General features: G+C 50.1%; 1 protein-coding gene across 1 annotated transcript in view; it reads right to left on the bottom strand.

The window, feature by feature from the left end:
- Window positions 1-643: 643 nt before the first annotated feature.
- Window positions 644-16673, bottom strand: part of RASGRP4 (RAS guanyl releasing protein 4) — a 53030-nt gene continuing 37000 nt past the window's right edge. Inside the window, 6 exon segments of the mRNA XM_056845775.1 lie at window positions 644-817; window positions 8355-8563; window positions 9898-10032; window positions 10810-10846; window positions 12189-12333; window positions 13566-13675. Coding sequence (XP_056701753.1) covers window positions 644-817; window positions 8355-8563; window positions 9898-10032; window positions 10810-10846; window positions 12189-12333; window positions 13566-13675 — 810 coding nt within the window.

Here is a 16673-nt window from a genome sequence, read left to right on the forward strand (position 1 = left end):
ACTGGGAAAGCCTTGCTTTAATGGTGGTAAATGAAATTGTAGAAGTGTCTGACTGTAACTGAGATGTAGCAGAGGTGTCAGCCTGTGCAGAGACAGTCTTGGAAGAGTGAATGAGTTATTCTCAAAGTTTTCCACATCTGGTCTCTTCCCCTCCTGTCAACCATCTGCTGTTCATCTTTGTGGCCTCTCTGCAGTCCCACATGGGAACTGTGCATATGCAAGGCCAGCCATGTGTGCCTGCAAAGAGGACCACTTGATGAACAGTGGTTACAGGTAAGTAACACTGTTTTACCTTGCAAGCTATTTCTTTGTGGCCTTCAGCCACCCATTTACCACAAAGACTTTTGGATTTGGAGGTAGACACCTGAGTTGCTCCTACTCTGTAACTACCTCCAAAACAAGGAGAGGTCTCTGCTCATGCACAACTGCCCTTGCCTCGTTCTAGTCTGCCACCGGCAGCGCTGTCGCAGCCTGGAAGCAGCTTTGTTAACAACAAGTTGCATTTTGCACCACAAACAAGGGGTGAAAAAAACTGCATGGGCGCTAGGACCTGCCCTTCAATAAATAGTCCCTTTTTAAAGTCCATTTGTTCGAGTGCTAGAAATTTCCAAGCCGCCAGTCATCCCCTCCTTCTTTGGAGCTGCTAGGCCTTGGATGCTCGTGGGAGCTGCAGGCGGTCCATCCCTTCCAGGAGGAGGGTGACAGAGGGCTCGCTGTGGGCAGCATGGGCCGTGCTCTGGAGTCGCCTGTTCTCCGCCTCCAGCTCTGAGTTGTGGCGTTGGAGTTCCTGGTTGGCAAGCAGCAGCTGGTCTCGTTCCTGTAAAACAAAGCAACACAGATGTGACTGGGGGTGGGGGGCTAGCAAAGTACACACAGGCTGAGCCCCGGGGCCTTCAAACAGTCCCCGCCACGAGTGAGAGGCATGAGAGATTGAGTGAGCGTAGCAGGAGTCCCCAACACGGTGCCTGTGGCTGCCATGGGGCCTGCCAAGTGTTTTTAGAAAGCAGGCGGGGCTTTCCCCCAGCAAGCCTTATGATTGGCCATTGAAGATCTGATTGGTTATGCAGTTTTTCAAAAAAAAAGTTGCTTTGGCAGCAGCTGCCACCACAGCAAAAGGATCTTCTCACTGTGTGACTGAAGGTAAGCTTCAGCAGCCATTTTGTGGTTGGCTCCACCTCCTGTGGCAGCCATTTTGTGGCTGGGCCCACCGCCCTGTGTCAGAATCCCAAAGGTGCCTGCTGGCACAAAAAGGTTGGGGATTCCTGCACCAGCAGCTTTGGGCCAAATCTCCCCTTAGACTAGAACCAATTTCTTTGGGTGTTCCAGCCCTTGTCCCTGAAGGCACAGGTTCAGCTCCTTGCCCACCGACTGCCTGCTCTGTGGAAAGGAAACACTGGGAAATGGCTGCAGTTCTCCTTCCCTCCTTTTCCACTGCAGAAGCAGCTTCTTGATTCTTATTCCACAAAGGAGAGAAGAATGAGCCTTGGATACTCACCGTGAAGGCTCCTTCTGCTCTGAGATACGAAGGGCATCTACGATTGGGTGTTTCGGCTTCGCATGCTTCGGGAGGCAGGACCTAAAAAACTTTCACTCCCACTTCCTGTCTCCTGGGAACGCCCCCTGTCTTCTCCAGTTCAAGACTTTCCGAGAATTAGCGGGCTCAAATATAAACTCCCCAGGAAAGAAGCAAGCTCAGAAACTATGACGTTGTTAACACAGAACAGCAGTGTAACAGGTAAGAAACCGTAGCACGGGAAAAAACAGTGCAAATAGGTTAGTAACAACAGTCATAAATGTATGTTACCTAAGTAGGTAATGAAGGCAAGGCACATAGGTAATAATATTGGGTGAGAGACTGACTTACATTTTAAAAGGTTAAGTTTACCCTTAGGGGAGGTATACCCATGATAATTTTCTTCCAATATTACTCAGAACGTCTGGGCGGGGAGATGCCCTTCGTATCTCAGAGCAGAAGGAGCCTTCACGGTGCGTATCCAAGGCTCATTCTCGCTCTGAGAGAGAAGGGCATCTACGATTGGGACATCCCAATGAGCTGTCCCCAATGGGTGGGATTAGACGTCCTGTAATACACTTTGAAGGACCCGTCTGCCAAAGGCGGTGTCCGACGAAGCATATAGATTTAACTTGTACTTTCTAACGAATGGGGAGATTAATGACCACGTGGCAGCCTTACATATTTCTTCAAGCGGGGCCCTACGGTCAAAGGCGGTAGACGTGGCCGCGCTCCTCACTGAATGGGCAGTAATCCTAGGAGGAGCTGGCAGATTACTGTGAGTGTAAGCGTGAGAGATACATTTTGTGATAGTTCTACTAACCGCCGCCTGGGACATGGGTTTTCCCTTGTTAGGTGAGGTGAGATTAATGAAAAGAGAATCTGAAGTCCTAAGAGGGCCTGTGCGTCTTATGTAAATCAGCAGAGCTCGTCTTAAATCTAGAGAATGCCATTCCTTTTCTTTTTGAGACTTCGGATGTGGGCAAAAGGAGAGTAGCACTAACTCCTGTTCCCTATGAAACCTGGAACTAAGCTTTGGACAAAAGGATGAGTCCGGCCTTACCACCACCTTATCAGCATGAAACGTGCAGAGGCCTGGCCTAATAGATAGGGCACTAAGCTCCGATACCCTACGGGCTGATGTCACGGCTGTCAAGAATAGGGTTTTCATGCGGAGCCAACTGAGATCTACTTGTCGGAGAGGCTCGAAAGGTGGCTTGGTCAATGCCGTGAGGACGGTATGCAAACTCCATGTCAGGAACCTATGGATGACAGGTGGGGATATCAATGTAACTCCCTTCAGGAAAGCCTGGACATGAGGGTGCTTTGTGATCGGGAACCCCAAGACCTTGGGAACTATGGTGGCAATGGCCGCTATTTGTCTGCGGAGAGTGGAGACTTTTAGTCCCTGTTTGCGACCATCCTGCAAGAAGTGAAGGATATCCACTGTGCGCGGTTTCAGAGAATTGACCTTTTTGCGGCGACACCATCTTGCAAAGGCTTTCCATGATATGTTATATATTCTGATTGTAGAGGGTTTCCGGGATGCCAAGATGGTTTTGGTAATCTCTGTGGAATAACCTAGAGCTAGGAACTGGTTCCTTTCAATGCCCAGGCAGTCAGATGGTACCATCCTGGGTTGGGGTGAAGGATTGGACCTTGATGGAGAAGATCTTCTCTGTTCGGTAACTTCCAAGGTTCCTGGGTGGACAACTCCATCAGGAGTGGGAACCATGGTCAACGCGGCCAGTAGGGAGCCACTAGTGTTACTGATGCGTGTAGGCCCCGTATGTGGCGTAGAACTCGTGGTATTAGCAGGAACGGAGGGAAGGCATATAGGTGCTCCTTGGGCCATGGAGCTACCAGCGCGTCGGTCTGCTCCGCCCCGTCCTGTTTGTAACATGTGAAGAACCTTGTTAGTTTCTGATTTCCTCGCACTGCGAACAGGTCCACTGTTGGGTGGCCGAACCGTTGGGAGATCTGATGGAATACTTCGTGGTGGAGAGACCATTCGGCTTCGTTCAGGGTTTCTCTGCTTAGCCAGTCTGCCTGCACATTCAGGGTCCCCTGAATGTGTTCTGCTGAGATGAAGGACAGATTGGCTTTGGCCCAGAGCATCAGCGATCTGGCCTCCCTGCTGAGTACCGTGGAGCGAGACCCCCCCTGCTTGTTGATGTGAGCCTTCGTGGCCACATTGTCTGTTCTGACCAGGAGGTTCGCGCCCCGGATCTGCGGTTGAAAGAATTTCAGGGCCTTTAGGACTGCTCTGGTCTCGAGGGCATTGATGTGAAGTCTTTTCTCTCGAGAGTTCCACACTCCCTGTGCAGGCCTGCCCAGGAGCGTGGCTCCCCATCCTGAGAGACAAGCATCGGTGAAGATCTCCGTCGGTGTGGGTCTGATGAATAATAGACCTTTGGACAGGTACGTGGGTTCCGACCACCAAACCAGGCTGGATTTCACTTGTTCAGGGACAGTTAAGCTCCTGTTGCTCTTTCGCGCAATGTCCTTTTGGTATATGTTGAGGAAGTCCTGGAGCGGTCTGGCGTGCAACCTTGCCCACTGGACAGAAGGGATGCAGGATATAATCAGTCCTTGGAATTTTGCCAATGAGGCGAGAGGACTTGGCGATGATCGTCTTCCTGGCGATGGTGCAAATCTTTGCAATCTTGTCCTCCGGCAATATGAGCATGTTGTTGGACGTGTCAATGTAGACCCCTAGATGACGAATGTGTTGGGATGGTGTCAGCTGACTTTTGTCAAAATTTGTCAGGAATCCGTGATCTGCCAACATTTTCAGGACGATGGATGTGTGATCTATGCTCTGTTGTTCTGAAGCGGCGCAGATCAGAAGATCGTCCAAATAGGGGTAGATTCTTATGCCCCTTTGGCGCGCCATCACCACCAGCGTTATCATCACCTTGGAGAAAACCCACGGGGCAGAGGTCAGTGCGAACGGGAGGGCTCTGAATAGGTAGTGTTGATGGCGGAACTGAAAACGTAGAAACCTGCGATGTGAAGGATGTATCGGGATGTGCAGGTATGCTTCTCTTAGATCCACTGACGTAAGAAAGTCTCCCGGTCTGAGAGCCTCTGAGAAAGTCTCCATGCGGAACTTTTTTCGATGGACAAATTTGTTTAAGAATTTTAAGTCGAGAATTGCTCGCCAATTGCTGTCTCTTTTTGGAACTGTAAAGAATATAGAGTAGACGCCGGATTTCCGTTCCAGGAGAGGAACTTCCTCTATGGCGTGTATGTCTATTAGATGCTGAATAGCCGCCAGCATTCTCAGTTGCTTTTCTTTGTTCAGAGGACGAGGGGAGGGAACCACCCGATTTGGGGGGTTCTTGAAAAACTATTTGATAGCCTAACGATACTATCCGCATGACCCAGGAGTCTGGGTGGGAGGAGGACCATTGGTCCAGGAAAAGGCTGAGCCTGCCCCCCACAGGCCGAGGCAGAGAGTCACTGTTTGGGTTGTCGTGGGGGTCTTATCCCCTCTATCCGATTGGAAATTGGAGAATCTGGAGTTCCTGGAATAGCGACCACCTTTGCGAAAGGAACCACGTTGGGAGTTCCACTGACCTCTCCTGTTGTCTTGTCTGTAGCGTGACAGAGTGTGAAAGGACCGAAAGGAAGTCTGGTTTGGATATTTATTATCTCTACGTACGACCTTGGGAAGTGCCTTCTTCTTATCCTTGGTTTCGACAATGATTGGTTCTAGTGACTCTCCAAACAGTTTGCTGCCCTGATATGGGTAGCCCATTAGCACTATTTTGGAGCGATGCTCTACCTGCCAGAGACATATCCACATAGCTCTCCTGGCAGCTACTGTAGTGGCCATTGCTCTGGCAGAGAACACCATGGTATCTAGGGAAGCATCGGCCAGAAAGGAAACCGCTTTAAGAATCCTAGAGACTCCCTCTAGGGCATTTCTGTCATCTTCGGGAATGAGCTGACCTAGCTTTCTGACCCACACTATTGCTGCCCTGGATACAAGGGCCGATGTGATGGATGCACTAGCGGCCAGGGCCAAGGCTTCATGGGAACGTTTGCAGGCTAAATCGACCTTGCGATCAACTGGGTCCCTAATAATCTCCTGGCCTTCTTCCGTGGCCAGGTCTGAAGAGTGCAAGGCAGATACTGGGGATTCTACCGTGGGTACTGCAGATGCAGTGGCCAAGTTATAAAACTTTTTTGTAGCTTGAGGGACCCTTTTCCCCCCTAGGGGCTTCACCCATTCAGCCTTTACCAGTCCTGTGAAGTAATCTGGGACAGGGATAAAACTAGATGGAGCATCGTTCATGTGGAAAAATTCCTTTGACCCTTTTAGTTTCTCAGAAGAGGAACTTTTGGAGTCTTCTGATAGATCTAATGCAGCTAAGGTTTTAGTTAACAGTGAGGGAAAATCTTCTGCATTAAAGATTCTGTTTTGTTTATTTTCCACAACTATCTCTTCTCCACTAGAAGAGAACTTGCCCTCCTCCCTCTCTTCCTCCTCCTCATCCGTGGAGAAGGGAGAAGTATCGGGCCCTTGCTGCCCAGACATAGAGACAGGCTGAGGTTTTAATCCGGCCCCTGTAAGCGGAGTGTCGAGTTTGCCTGCTTTGGCGCGAGAAATGGCACTTCTCTTGCGCCTGGGAGGAGAGGCCTCCCTGGAGGTTGATGCGAGAGGGGGGGTCGGGGAGGCTAAATTAACCATTCGCAACCCCTCTGCAAAGGAATCCCTAACGAGCGCTGCGAGCTCTGCCCGTAAAAACTCCAATCCCCCCGCTCCCGCAATCACCGATGGCGAGGGTACGTTACCGGCAGCTGCTCTGGCGGCAGGCCCTGGGTAAGCTGAGTCGGCGCCATCTTGTGGAGTCGGAGCGGCAACAGCCGCTGTGTGCTCTGCGTCGCAGCCCAGAGACGGAACGGCAATAGCCGTTGTATGCTCGGGGGCATAAGCTGGGATCGGAGCAGCCGGAGCCGCTGTGTGTCCCTAAGCGCCCACAAACTGTATCGGCTCTGCGCTCAATTTTCGAAGCTTTGGGGCTTTTTAGACGCGGGCGGCCGTGAGGAGGCGTTTTGCCGCTTTTCCATGCGCTGAGCTGGCTTTCTTTTTCTTAAGTGCGGCTTTTTTAACTTTAGCCTTAGCGCTTGCCGACTGCCTGCAGGAGGGCTGTTCCCCGTCTGTAGCCGGTTTAAGGAGGGAAGGATCCAGATAGCCCTGGACAATGTACTGGTCTAGGCGACCCTCCGCCATTTTGTTTTGGCGGGAACCCGGTTATTATCCCCTCACCCCCAGTAAACCCTTGGACGGGTTAAAAAACACAGAGGGTAACACACAGAATTAGACCACAACTAGGAAAGGGTATGAGATTAGGTAAGGATAAAGGACAAGAGGAAACCTTTCCTATAGCTGAGCAGAGAAAAACACACTCTCCCGATAGCGAGGCAGGAAAGAACTGGAGAAGACAGGGGGCGTTCCCAGGAGACAGGAAGTGGGAGTAAAAGTTTTTTAGGTCCTGCCTCCCAAAGCATGCAAAGCTGAAACACCCAATCGTAGATGCCCTTCTCTCTCAGAGCGAGAAGAGTTGGTTTTTATAACCCAGTTTACCTTTAAGGAGTCTCAAAGCAGCTTGCAACTGCCTTCCCTCCCCCTCCCCACAACAGACACCCTGTGAGGTAGGTAGAGCTGAGAGAGCTGTGACTAGCCCAAGGTCACCCAGCTGGCTTCATGTGTAGAAGTGGGGAAACAAATCCAGTTCACCAGATTAGCATCCGCTGCTCATGTGGAGGAGTGGGGAATCAAACCCACTTCTCCAGAACGGAGTCCACCACTCCAAACCACTTCTCTTAACCACTACACCATACTGGCTCAAACTGGCTTACAATCACTTGCCCTTCCTCTCCCCACAACAGACGCCTTGTGAGGAAGGTGGGGCTGAGAGAGTTCAGAGAGAACTCTGACTAGCCCAAGGTCACCCAGCAGGCTTCATGTGGAGGAATGGGAGAAACCAACCTGGTACACCAGAGTAGTCTGCCGCTCACGTGGAGGAGTGGGGATCGAACCCGATTCTCCAGATTAGAGTCCACCACTTTTAACCACAACACCACCCTGGGTCTTAATGCCAGGATTGGCCTGCGACTATGGAAAAATTGGTGTCTTCATGCTCCCTCTTTGTAGGCAGCATAGACTAGTCAGGCAGGAAGCAGGCCTTCCTACCAAGGCCTTTGAGCCAAGAAGGGTGTTTCCAGTGGGGCTGGAAGAAGGGGCAGCCAAGTCACTAACAGACTTAGGCGAAATTCCCATTTTGCCCCTTCTTTTTTAGGAATTCGGAGTCAGGTTCAAATCAGTTCTGTTGTGACCAAAAGAGAAATCTGAAGAGAGAAAAGGGAGGGCAGGTGGAGGGCATGCAGCATTTCAGGATTTCACTCTGTAGATTCTCAGAGGCAGGCAGTGGACTTTTATGAATGGCTGTTTCATTCACCGTCACCCCTCCGAGGACTTTGGGTCTTTGTTTGGATTATGCATGCCGTTTCTGACTGTCAGAGATCGCCTGGCTCTCCCCCTGTGTTTCCCCACGTTTTGAGAGACCTGTTTTCTCTCAAATTTGAAAACATGGGCAAAACATAGGGAAATGCAGGAGGGAAGCGGTGCGACCTCTGACAGTCGGAAACAGCACGCATAATCAACACAAAGACCCAAAGTCGTCAGAGAGGTGACAGCGAGTGAAGCAGCCATGCATGAAAGACCAGTGTCTTCCCCAATCCTCCTGCTAGAGCACCACCCTGTGGTGGGGCACATAAAAACAACTGCAAGGGATGAAGTTGCAGAGAAATTGCAAGAGGAATCCCTCACCTCTTCCAGCTCCTTCAGCTGTTCCAGGAGCTGCTTCTGCATCTTGCTAGGACCCCTGGCTCCGTCGTGGGGCTCCAACTGCTTGCCCTCTGTTTGGGTGCAGGCGTGTTTCCTCGGCCGGCTGCCCAGGGTGCTTGCTGACAGGCTTCTGTGGCTTTTGTTCCGCACCTTTCCCATAGGGGGGAAGGGAAAGGCTTCTTCCTCTGAACCTGCCAAAGAAGATGGGTGGTTAAAGCCTCAAGTTTTGAGGCAGATTTCAGATTCAAAAGGGTGGGTGGAGCAGCTGGGTTTTACGCTGGCTGAGGCCACAGCAGAAGTCCTTAGAGATGGCAAGAGATGGTCAGCACCCCTGTGGCAGGAGGAAGGAGCAGTCAGAAAAGATGCTTTGGAGGGAGCTGGGGCAGGGCAGGTGCTGCTCTCTTGGGAGCATCTGTTGGGATCAGTTAATGCAGGGATCCCCAACCTTTTTGAGCCTACGGGCACCTTTGGAATTCTGGTACAGCATGGTGGGCGCAGCCACAAAATGGCTGCTGCAGGAGGTGTAGACAGCCACAGAAGGGTGGCCAAAGTGAAATGTAAGTTACACAATGAAGATCCTTGTTCTTAAAAATCTACACAGCCCATCAGAAGCCTTGCTTGGGAAAAAAACCCACCTGGTCCTATCCACTTACTAAAAGCACTTGGCAGGTGCCAGGAAAGGTGTTGGTGGGTGCCATGGTGCCCACAGGTTGGGGATCCTTGAGTTAATTTTTTAAAAGGGTTTGAGACTCAAGTCTGTTTTGAAGCAGCTCCCCCTGATTCGCATGTCCTTCCATCTCAGTCCTAATACAGGCAAACTTTCTCTTATTAGGATTGAAGACCAATTTTTCCCCACAGTGGGAACTCATGAGAACTACCGTTTCAATAAATGTTTGGCTTTAAGGCTCCTCTTTGACTTTTCAACAGTGAGGAGCATGCACTGTGCATGTGCTCAGGGGCCTTAATCCATCCCTTGGCCCTGCCTTCCAGAAATGAGAGCCCTGCACCAAAGCAAACCCCAAAGAAAAGGAATCAGGAGTGATGCACAGCTGATAGTGGTCTTTTATGCATGGCTGTTTCTCTTGCCGTCACCCCTCCGACGACTTCAGGTCTTTGTACTGATTATGCGTGCCGCTTCCGACAGTCAGTGGTCGCCTCACTCTCCCCCTGCGTTTCCCTGTGTTTTGCCCGCATTTTCAGAGACCTGTTTTATCCCAGATTTGAAAACACAGGCAAAACGTGGGGAAAGGCAGGGGGAGAGCAAGGTGACCTCTGATGGGCAGAAACAGCATGTATAATCAACACAAAGACCCAAAGCTGTCAGAGGGGTGACAGTGAGTGAAACAGCCATGCATAAAAGACTATAGTTAACCGGGCATTCTCTCTGTTTTCGGAGTAGTGTTTTTTAGCTGGACTTCTTAAAGCGATCCAGAAGGTGCCCTGCTCTGCTGTCAAAGCACCATCCAGGATGGCGTATGCCGTCTGCTTCCGGATTCCCACAGACTAGGTCTCCCATCCCCCTTACCGGAGCTCAGGTGCAGGCTGGGGGCCAACGTGGCTGCCCGAGGCGTGCTGCTCTCCGAAGTGCAGGAGTGGAAGCGCTTCCGGCATTCCACCCCTACCTGGTCCTTGCACTGTTTGTGGCAGACCATGCCGCAGTCTGCAGAAGACAGAGAGGCATTAGCAGGAAAGATGGGTGGGCTGCTTCTTGCCCCCTTCCCCTAACCCTGTGCGGGACAGTGGAAGAAGGTGATTAAAGGGATTATACTGCTGGAGCTGCTGCCCAAAGCAACATTTTCAAAAAATCTGCATGGCCAATGGCCAATCAGAAGCCTTGATGAGCAAAAGCCCTGCCTGAGCACCCTCACTCTCTATAAATACTTGGTGGATGCCAGGAAAGGTGACCGTGGGCGCCACTTTGGGAAGCCCTGCTCTAAACACAGCAGCTAAGCTGTTGCATGGCTGGGAAATGGCCCTTCCCCTGGTCACTCATGGGGAGTGTGACTCTTTGAGGCAACCATGTAAAAGGAGATCTAGGCTGCAATGAAGGTACTTGATTCTATCATTGTCTAGCTTCAGGCTGGACGTACGGAACAAACTCCTGGCATAAGTTATGCATGGACCGGCAGGCCAGTAAACTGGCATGGATCTTTGTGGATTCATTTGCAAGGCTGAAAGTCACCTAAAACTATGTGTTTTAATTCTCGCGGTGCTAAATTTCTAGTCTGAATTGTTGCAGTCTGTTCTGTAACCTCATAATCCCCTCATGTATGATCGTGGCTCTACACGTCAATATTAGCTGCAGCGTAACAAGCCCAGCAGAGGAAAATGCATGTTGTGAATTGACATGAAGCTCTGGTGGGAGAAGTGTGCGAGTTCAAAATAGGTTTTCATGTCATCTGCAGTGCCTTTTGTGTCCAATAGGGGGCATGCTTACCCCGACACCGGTATCCTTGCTTGGAGACTCCCCAGAGCTAGAATTACAAAGAATGCTGAGGGTTAGCGTTGCAATTAGTTCATTGCCTTGCATATATAACTTCTGGGACAAGTTGAGTGTGGTTTAACCTCAGACTAGACCCACAGCTTGACAATCATGTTCTTAATCACAAAAGCAGGTTCCTAGTACTACGGTAACCCTTGAGTTCTGGGAATCCCCGCTTTTAGCTTTGAAAGAGAGGAAGTTGCCTTAGGGTGAGGCGCTGTGCTGTTTCCTCTGGTTCAGCGAGGCAGCCAGTCCTCTGGTAGAGGGAGAGTATTTCCTGGCACAGGCAAGTAGAGGTCTTCTAAAGGAAGAAGCACTCTGATCTGGATGGCTCAGGCTAGCCCAGTCTTGTCAGATCTCAGACGATTAGCAGGGCCAGCCCTAGTCAGCATTTGGATGGGAGACCACCAAAGAAGTCCAGGGTTGCTGTGCAGAGGCAGGGAATGCCAGACCACCTCTGTTTGTCCTTTTCCCTGACCTGGATGGCCCAGCCTAGCCAGAGCTTACCAGATGTCGGAAGCTAAATAGGGTCAGTCCTGGTTAGGACTTTGATGGGAGACCACCAAGGAAGTCCAAGGTCACTACGCAGAGGCAGGAAATAGCAAACCACCTGTGTTCCTCTCGCACTGAAAAACCCAATGGAGTGCTGTGTCAGCTGCAACTTGACAGCCCTTTCCCAAAGAAGAAGAGTTGGTTTTTATACCCTGATTTTCTCTGCCTTTTAAGGAGACTCAAACCAGCTTACAATTACCTTCCCTTCCTCTCCCCACCACAGAAACCTTGTGAGATAGGTGGGGCTGAGAGAGTTCGAACTGTGACTAGCTCAAGGCCTCGTGTGGGGAAACCAGCCCGGTTCACCAGGTTAGAGTCTGCCGCTCATGTGGAGGAGTGGGGAATCAAACCTTGTTCTCCAAATTGGAGTCCTCTGCTCTCAACCACTACACCACCACCACCACCAACAACAACAACAACGGGAGAAGATGGGGGGTTAACCCTTGGACCCTCCTGCCTGTGTGCTGCCACAGAGCCCAGGGCCCCTGCCTCAAGCATCCAGACCTCAGGGAGACAGAGGAAAATATAAATGGTTATGAAGGCCAGAAGGGGGGTCTGGGTGGTGTTTCCAGAGGCAGCCGGTCTGACCGGCACCTGCCCCTTCCATGGTAGTGTGTGGTTCACCACAATTCTGCCCAGGCCTCCCATTCTACCTCCAGCATTAGTCCATCTTGAGCTACCCGCGAGGGTATCCAAACTTAGCCCCACAGATTAGCAGCTACCCTCTCTCTGCCACTGTAAGGGATGCGGGGGGGGGGGAGAGAGGAGGTCTGTATGCTCACAAAACCACTGCAGCTGTGGCAGAAGGTGGGCTTCTTGAAGGTGGTCTCATGGAAGTTGTGTAGGAAGCCCAGGCCGAGTTTGGAGAAGATGGCACAGGCCCGCATGAAGTACTCCAGGAGTTCTTCCAGGCTCCACGGTCCCTCACTGTGCAGGGAAGGGTCAGAGAGGAAGAACTCTGAGTGGCTTCCCAGAAGTAAGGGCCCCTATCGTCGCTGCCATGGTGAAGCATTGCTAGGGTTGCCAACCTGCAGGTAGGGCCTGGAGATCTCCCAGAATTACAACTGATCTCCACATGACCAAGATCAGTTCCCCTGGAGAAAATGGCAGTGTTGGAGGGTGGGCTCTATGGCATTATACCCTGCTGAGGTCCCTCCCCTTCCCAAACCCTGCCCTCCCCAGGCTCCACCCCCAATTCCCAGGAATTTCCCGACTCAGAGTTGGCAACCCTAAGCACTGCACTTCCTAGCTGCGAGGAGCCCTCTTCCCACTGGCTCTTGTGCCATGGGGGACCCCTTCCCACCCTGCATCTCGCTAAGGAATCTGGCATTCCTTTGGACACTTTATATGGAGCCACTCAGAAGAAGGGGTCTGCATGCTCACGAAACGAGTCAGCGAATGCACCATGCGCCCTGGTAGGCGTTTGCCTGCCACTCTCTTCAGCTGCATGCACAAGGCACGTATGGCTGAGCAAGCCATCTTGGAGGGAAGCTTCCCTGCTGCTGCTGAGCTCTTGGTGGATCTGCCCCCTTTACAGACTTCCACAGTTGGGCTGTAGCGCGGTGCAGTCCAGTTCCACTTCGGCAAAGCTGCCTCCTGAACTTAGCAGCTTTGCAGCCTTCCTCTGTGAACCCCCACATTGCTTGACAGCCAGTCAGCAGCCAGTTTGTGCAGACTGCAAGGACGGGGGTCTACAGAATTAACTAAAGGCGGAGTCCCTTTCCCACCCAGCCCACCACTGAATTTCTTCCCAGGCATCCTGACTTGAAGGTCTGCCCTAAATTTGTCTTGGCAGGCCGGCCGCCACAGCCTCTAGGGCAAGCTCTCCCCTCCCTTTTTTTAAGGTCCCCTGTGCAAGCACTGGGTCATTCCTGACCCATGGGGTGACGTCACATCCCGACATTTCCAAGGCAGACTTTGTTTGCAGGGTGTTTTGCCAGTGCCTTCCCCAGTCATCTTCCCTTTACCCCCAGCAAGCTGGGTACTCATTTCACCGACCTCGGAAGGATGGAAGGCTGAGTCAACCTCGAGCCGGCTACCTGAAACCGACTTCCGTTGGGATCGAACTCAGGTCGTGAGCAGAGCTTTTGACTGCAGTACTGCAGCTTAACACTCTGCGCCACAGGGCTCCTTCCCTTTTTTTAAACCCCCTTATTTACCGATCTCTTTCCAGCCCGTAGAAGGAGAAGGGGAAACTCGTGGAGATGGTTTCGAAATCCTCTTCGGAGATGTAACCCCGTTGTTCAGGATCATAGTTCTTGAACACAGACTAGCAGCAGGCGGGAGAGAAAAAGGCAGTGGGAAGTGAGTAGTCCGCGTGGATGGAAGGGGGCCTTTTTACTGGGTTTTTAAAAAAAATATATGTTGCCAGCCCCTTGGATTTGGAGCAGGCTGGTCCAGGGTTAGCATGTTTTCTATGAACGTAGATATTACTGTCCATCCTCAGCTATCAGCATCTTTACAAGAATATGACCATCATAAAAAGTGCTATAGGAGTCTGCCTGTTTGAAAACAAAAGATCCTTGCAGGAGAAATGTGGCTTTTAAACAGGGCTGCATGTTTTACATAGAGTTGTTAATCAACAGACCCTTAACCTTAAGTTTCTAGGCCTTCTGGTAGTGGAAATATGCTTGCAAGCATGCGGGGGAACCTCAGAAGGACAGAGGATGGGCTGAAGAGGATTCCCCCAAACCAGAGCCCAGGGTTTCAATCCATACAGAGCTCTTTTACCCAGAAACTGAATAATGATGCAGAATAAAGGGTGCAAAACATATTTCCTGGATTAATCCACGCCACAGACTCTAGCTTTTCTTGGTGCAGAATTTGGAGAGAACAGGAATTATCAAGTCCAACTCTTTTGTTAGGCTAACAGATATCCTTTGTGGATCCTCACACCCCAGGCTTTGTGGAGAAAGGCTAGAGCTGCAGCCCCTTGGTCATGCCTCTTCTGCCTTTCCCTTTCCACTGAAGCGTGCACATCTCTCAACAGCAAACATTATTTGTAGAAAAGGAAGTGGTTGGGGTGGCCAGATTTGGGCCTCTTCTTTCACAGAAGGGTTGTGTTATGGGGAAGGGGGAGGAGACAAGTGATGGAAACTGCACGGCTTTGGAGGGCGGCCGTTTTTGAGAGGGTCACCTGTCAGCAAAAAGAGCCAGATCCCATCCCAACATCTCGCTTGGCATAACGCAGCCCTAACTGCTAAGGGAAGGCAATAAAAATGGCTTTGATTGGCTTGCGGCCTTGGTGACGGGGCCCACAGTCCCAGCAATGTGGGCCTTGTCCAACATCAGGTCTTTAATGCAATACAACCCCCTTGGACTCCACAGGCACGTGCAGAGCAGAGCCGTACAAGTGGAGCAGTGAGACACATGCAGTCTAGCGATGAACCCTGAGTGGACATTGGCCTTCCGGAGTCCGTCTTCCAAATGAAATGGCCCCAGAGCAATGGAGATGAGCAGCCCAAGAACGCAAGTCAGCAAACCTGCCTCGCCGCTGCAGAGGCACAAAATGACCATGCCTGGCTTGCGATCCATATAGTGTTGCAACAAATGGCAACTGACACGCAGCAAGTGATGCTGAATTGCCCCCCACAGGTTGATTACCGCTCAAGCGATGCAAAATCAGGACCCCAAACAGAATGCCAAATAAATGCACCTGTGCCAAAACACGGATAAAATGCAAATGCTCCTTAGTGATCATTTCTCTACTTTAGTTGCCAAGGACATGCGCAGCCCATGTGCTTGCAAGAATGCTCGAGGCCACAACTTTTGGGTTAGTTATTGCTAGGTGTGCGTGTGTTAAGTGCCGACAAGTCGCTTCTGTCTCATGGCAACCCTATGAATCAATGTCCTCCAAAATGTCCTTTTTCATTAACAACCTTGCTCAGGTCTTGCAAACTGAGGGCCGAGGCTTCCTTTATAGAGTCAATTCTTCTCATGTTCGGACTTCCCCTTTTCCTGCTGCCTTCGGCTTTTCCTATAATGAATGTCTTTTCTAGTTACTCTTGTCTTCTCATAATGTGACTAAAGTATGATAGCCTCAGTTTAGTTATTTTAGCTTCTAGGGACAGTTCAGGCTTGATTTGATCTATAACCCACTGATTTGTTTTTTTTTGGCAGTCCCCGGTATCCGTAACACTCTCCTCCAACACCACATTTCAAAGGAATCTACTTTCTTCCTATCAGCTTTTTTCAATGTCCAGCTTTCACACCCATACATAGTTATAGGGAATACAATGGCATGAATTAACTTGATCTTGGTTGCCAGTGACACATCCTTACACTTAAGACTCGTTTCTAGCTCCTTCATGGCTGCCCTTCCCAGACTCAATCTCCTTCTAATTTCTTGGTTGCAGTCTCCCTTTTGGTTGATGATGGAGCCAAGGAATAGAAAATCTTGAACAATTTCAATTTTCTCATTGTCCACCTTAAGGTCAAGTAATTCTCCAGTAGTCATTACTTTTGTCGTCTTTGTGCTTTGGCACTTTCTCTTTTAACTTTCAACAATAGTCGTTTTAAGTCGTCACTATTTTCTGCCAGTAATGTAGTTATCATTGGCAGATCTCAAATTGTTCCCCCCAATTTTCATTCCACCTTCATCTAAATCTAATCCAGTTTTCCTTATGATATACAGATTGAAGAGATAGGGAAATAAAATACATCCTTGTCTAACACCTTTGCCAATTGGAACCCATTCTGTTTCTCCATATTCTGTCCTAACCGTGGCCTCTTGTCCAGAGTACAGGTTGCGCATCAAAACAATCAGATGTTGTGGCACACCCATTTCCTTTAAAACCAGCCATAGCTTTTTGTGATCCACACAGTCAAAAGCTTTGCTGTAATCTATGAAACACAAGCTGATTTTCTTCTGAAATTCTCTCATTCATATGCTCCAGTAACCAACATAAATTTGAAATATGATCTCTACGGTCTCTTCCTTTTCTGAATCCAGCTTGAACATTTCTCATTCCGTATATGGTAACAGTCTTTGTTGTAAGATTTTGAGCATCACTTTACTCATGTGAGAAATTGATGCGATGGTCTGATAGCTGCTGCAATCTTTGATGTCTCTTTTTTTGGAAATTGGAATGTAAATTGAGTGTTTCTAGTCTGTGGGCCACTGTTTTGTTTTCCATATTTGTTGGCATATTCTTGTCAAGATTTTGATGGACTCAGTTTCTGTAGCTCTGTTGATATCCCATCTGCTCCTTGTGGTTTGTTTTCCCCAATTGCTACATACTTATCCCTTAATGGTCTTTTGGCATCTT

The sequence above is a fragment of the Euleptes europaea genome, chromosome 3, assembly GCF_029931775.1.
Source record: "Euleptes europaea isolate rEulEur1 chromosome 3, rEulEur1.hap1, whole genome shotgun sequence".
Classification (NCBI taxonomy): domain Eukaryota; kingdom Metazoa; phylum Chordata; class Lepidosauria; order Squamata; family Sphaerodactylidae; genus Euleptes; species Euleptes europaea.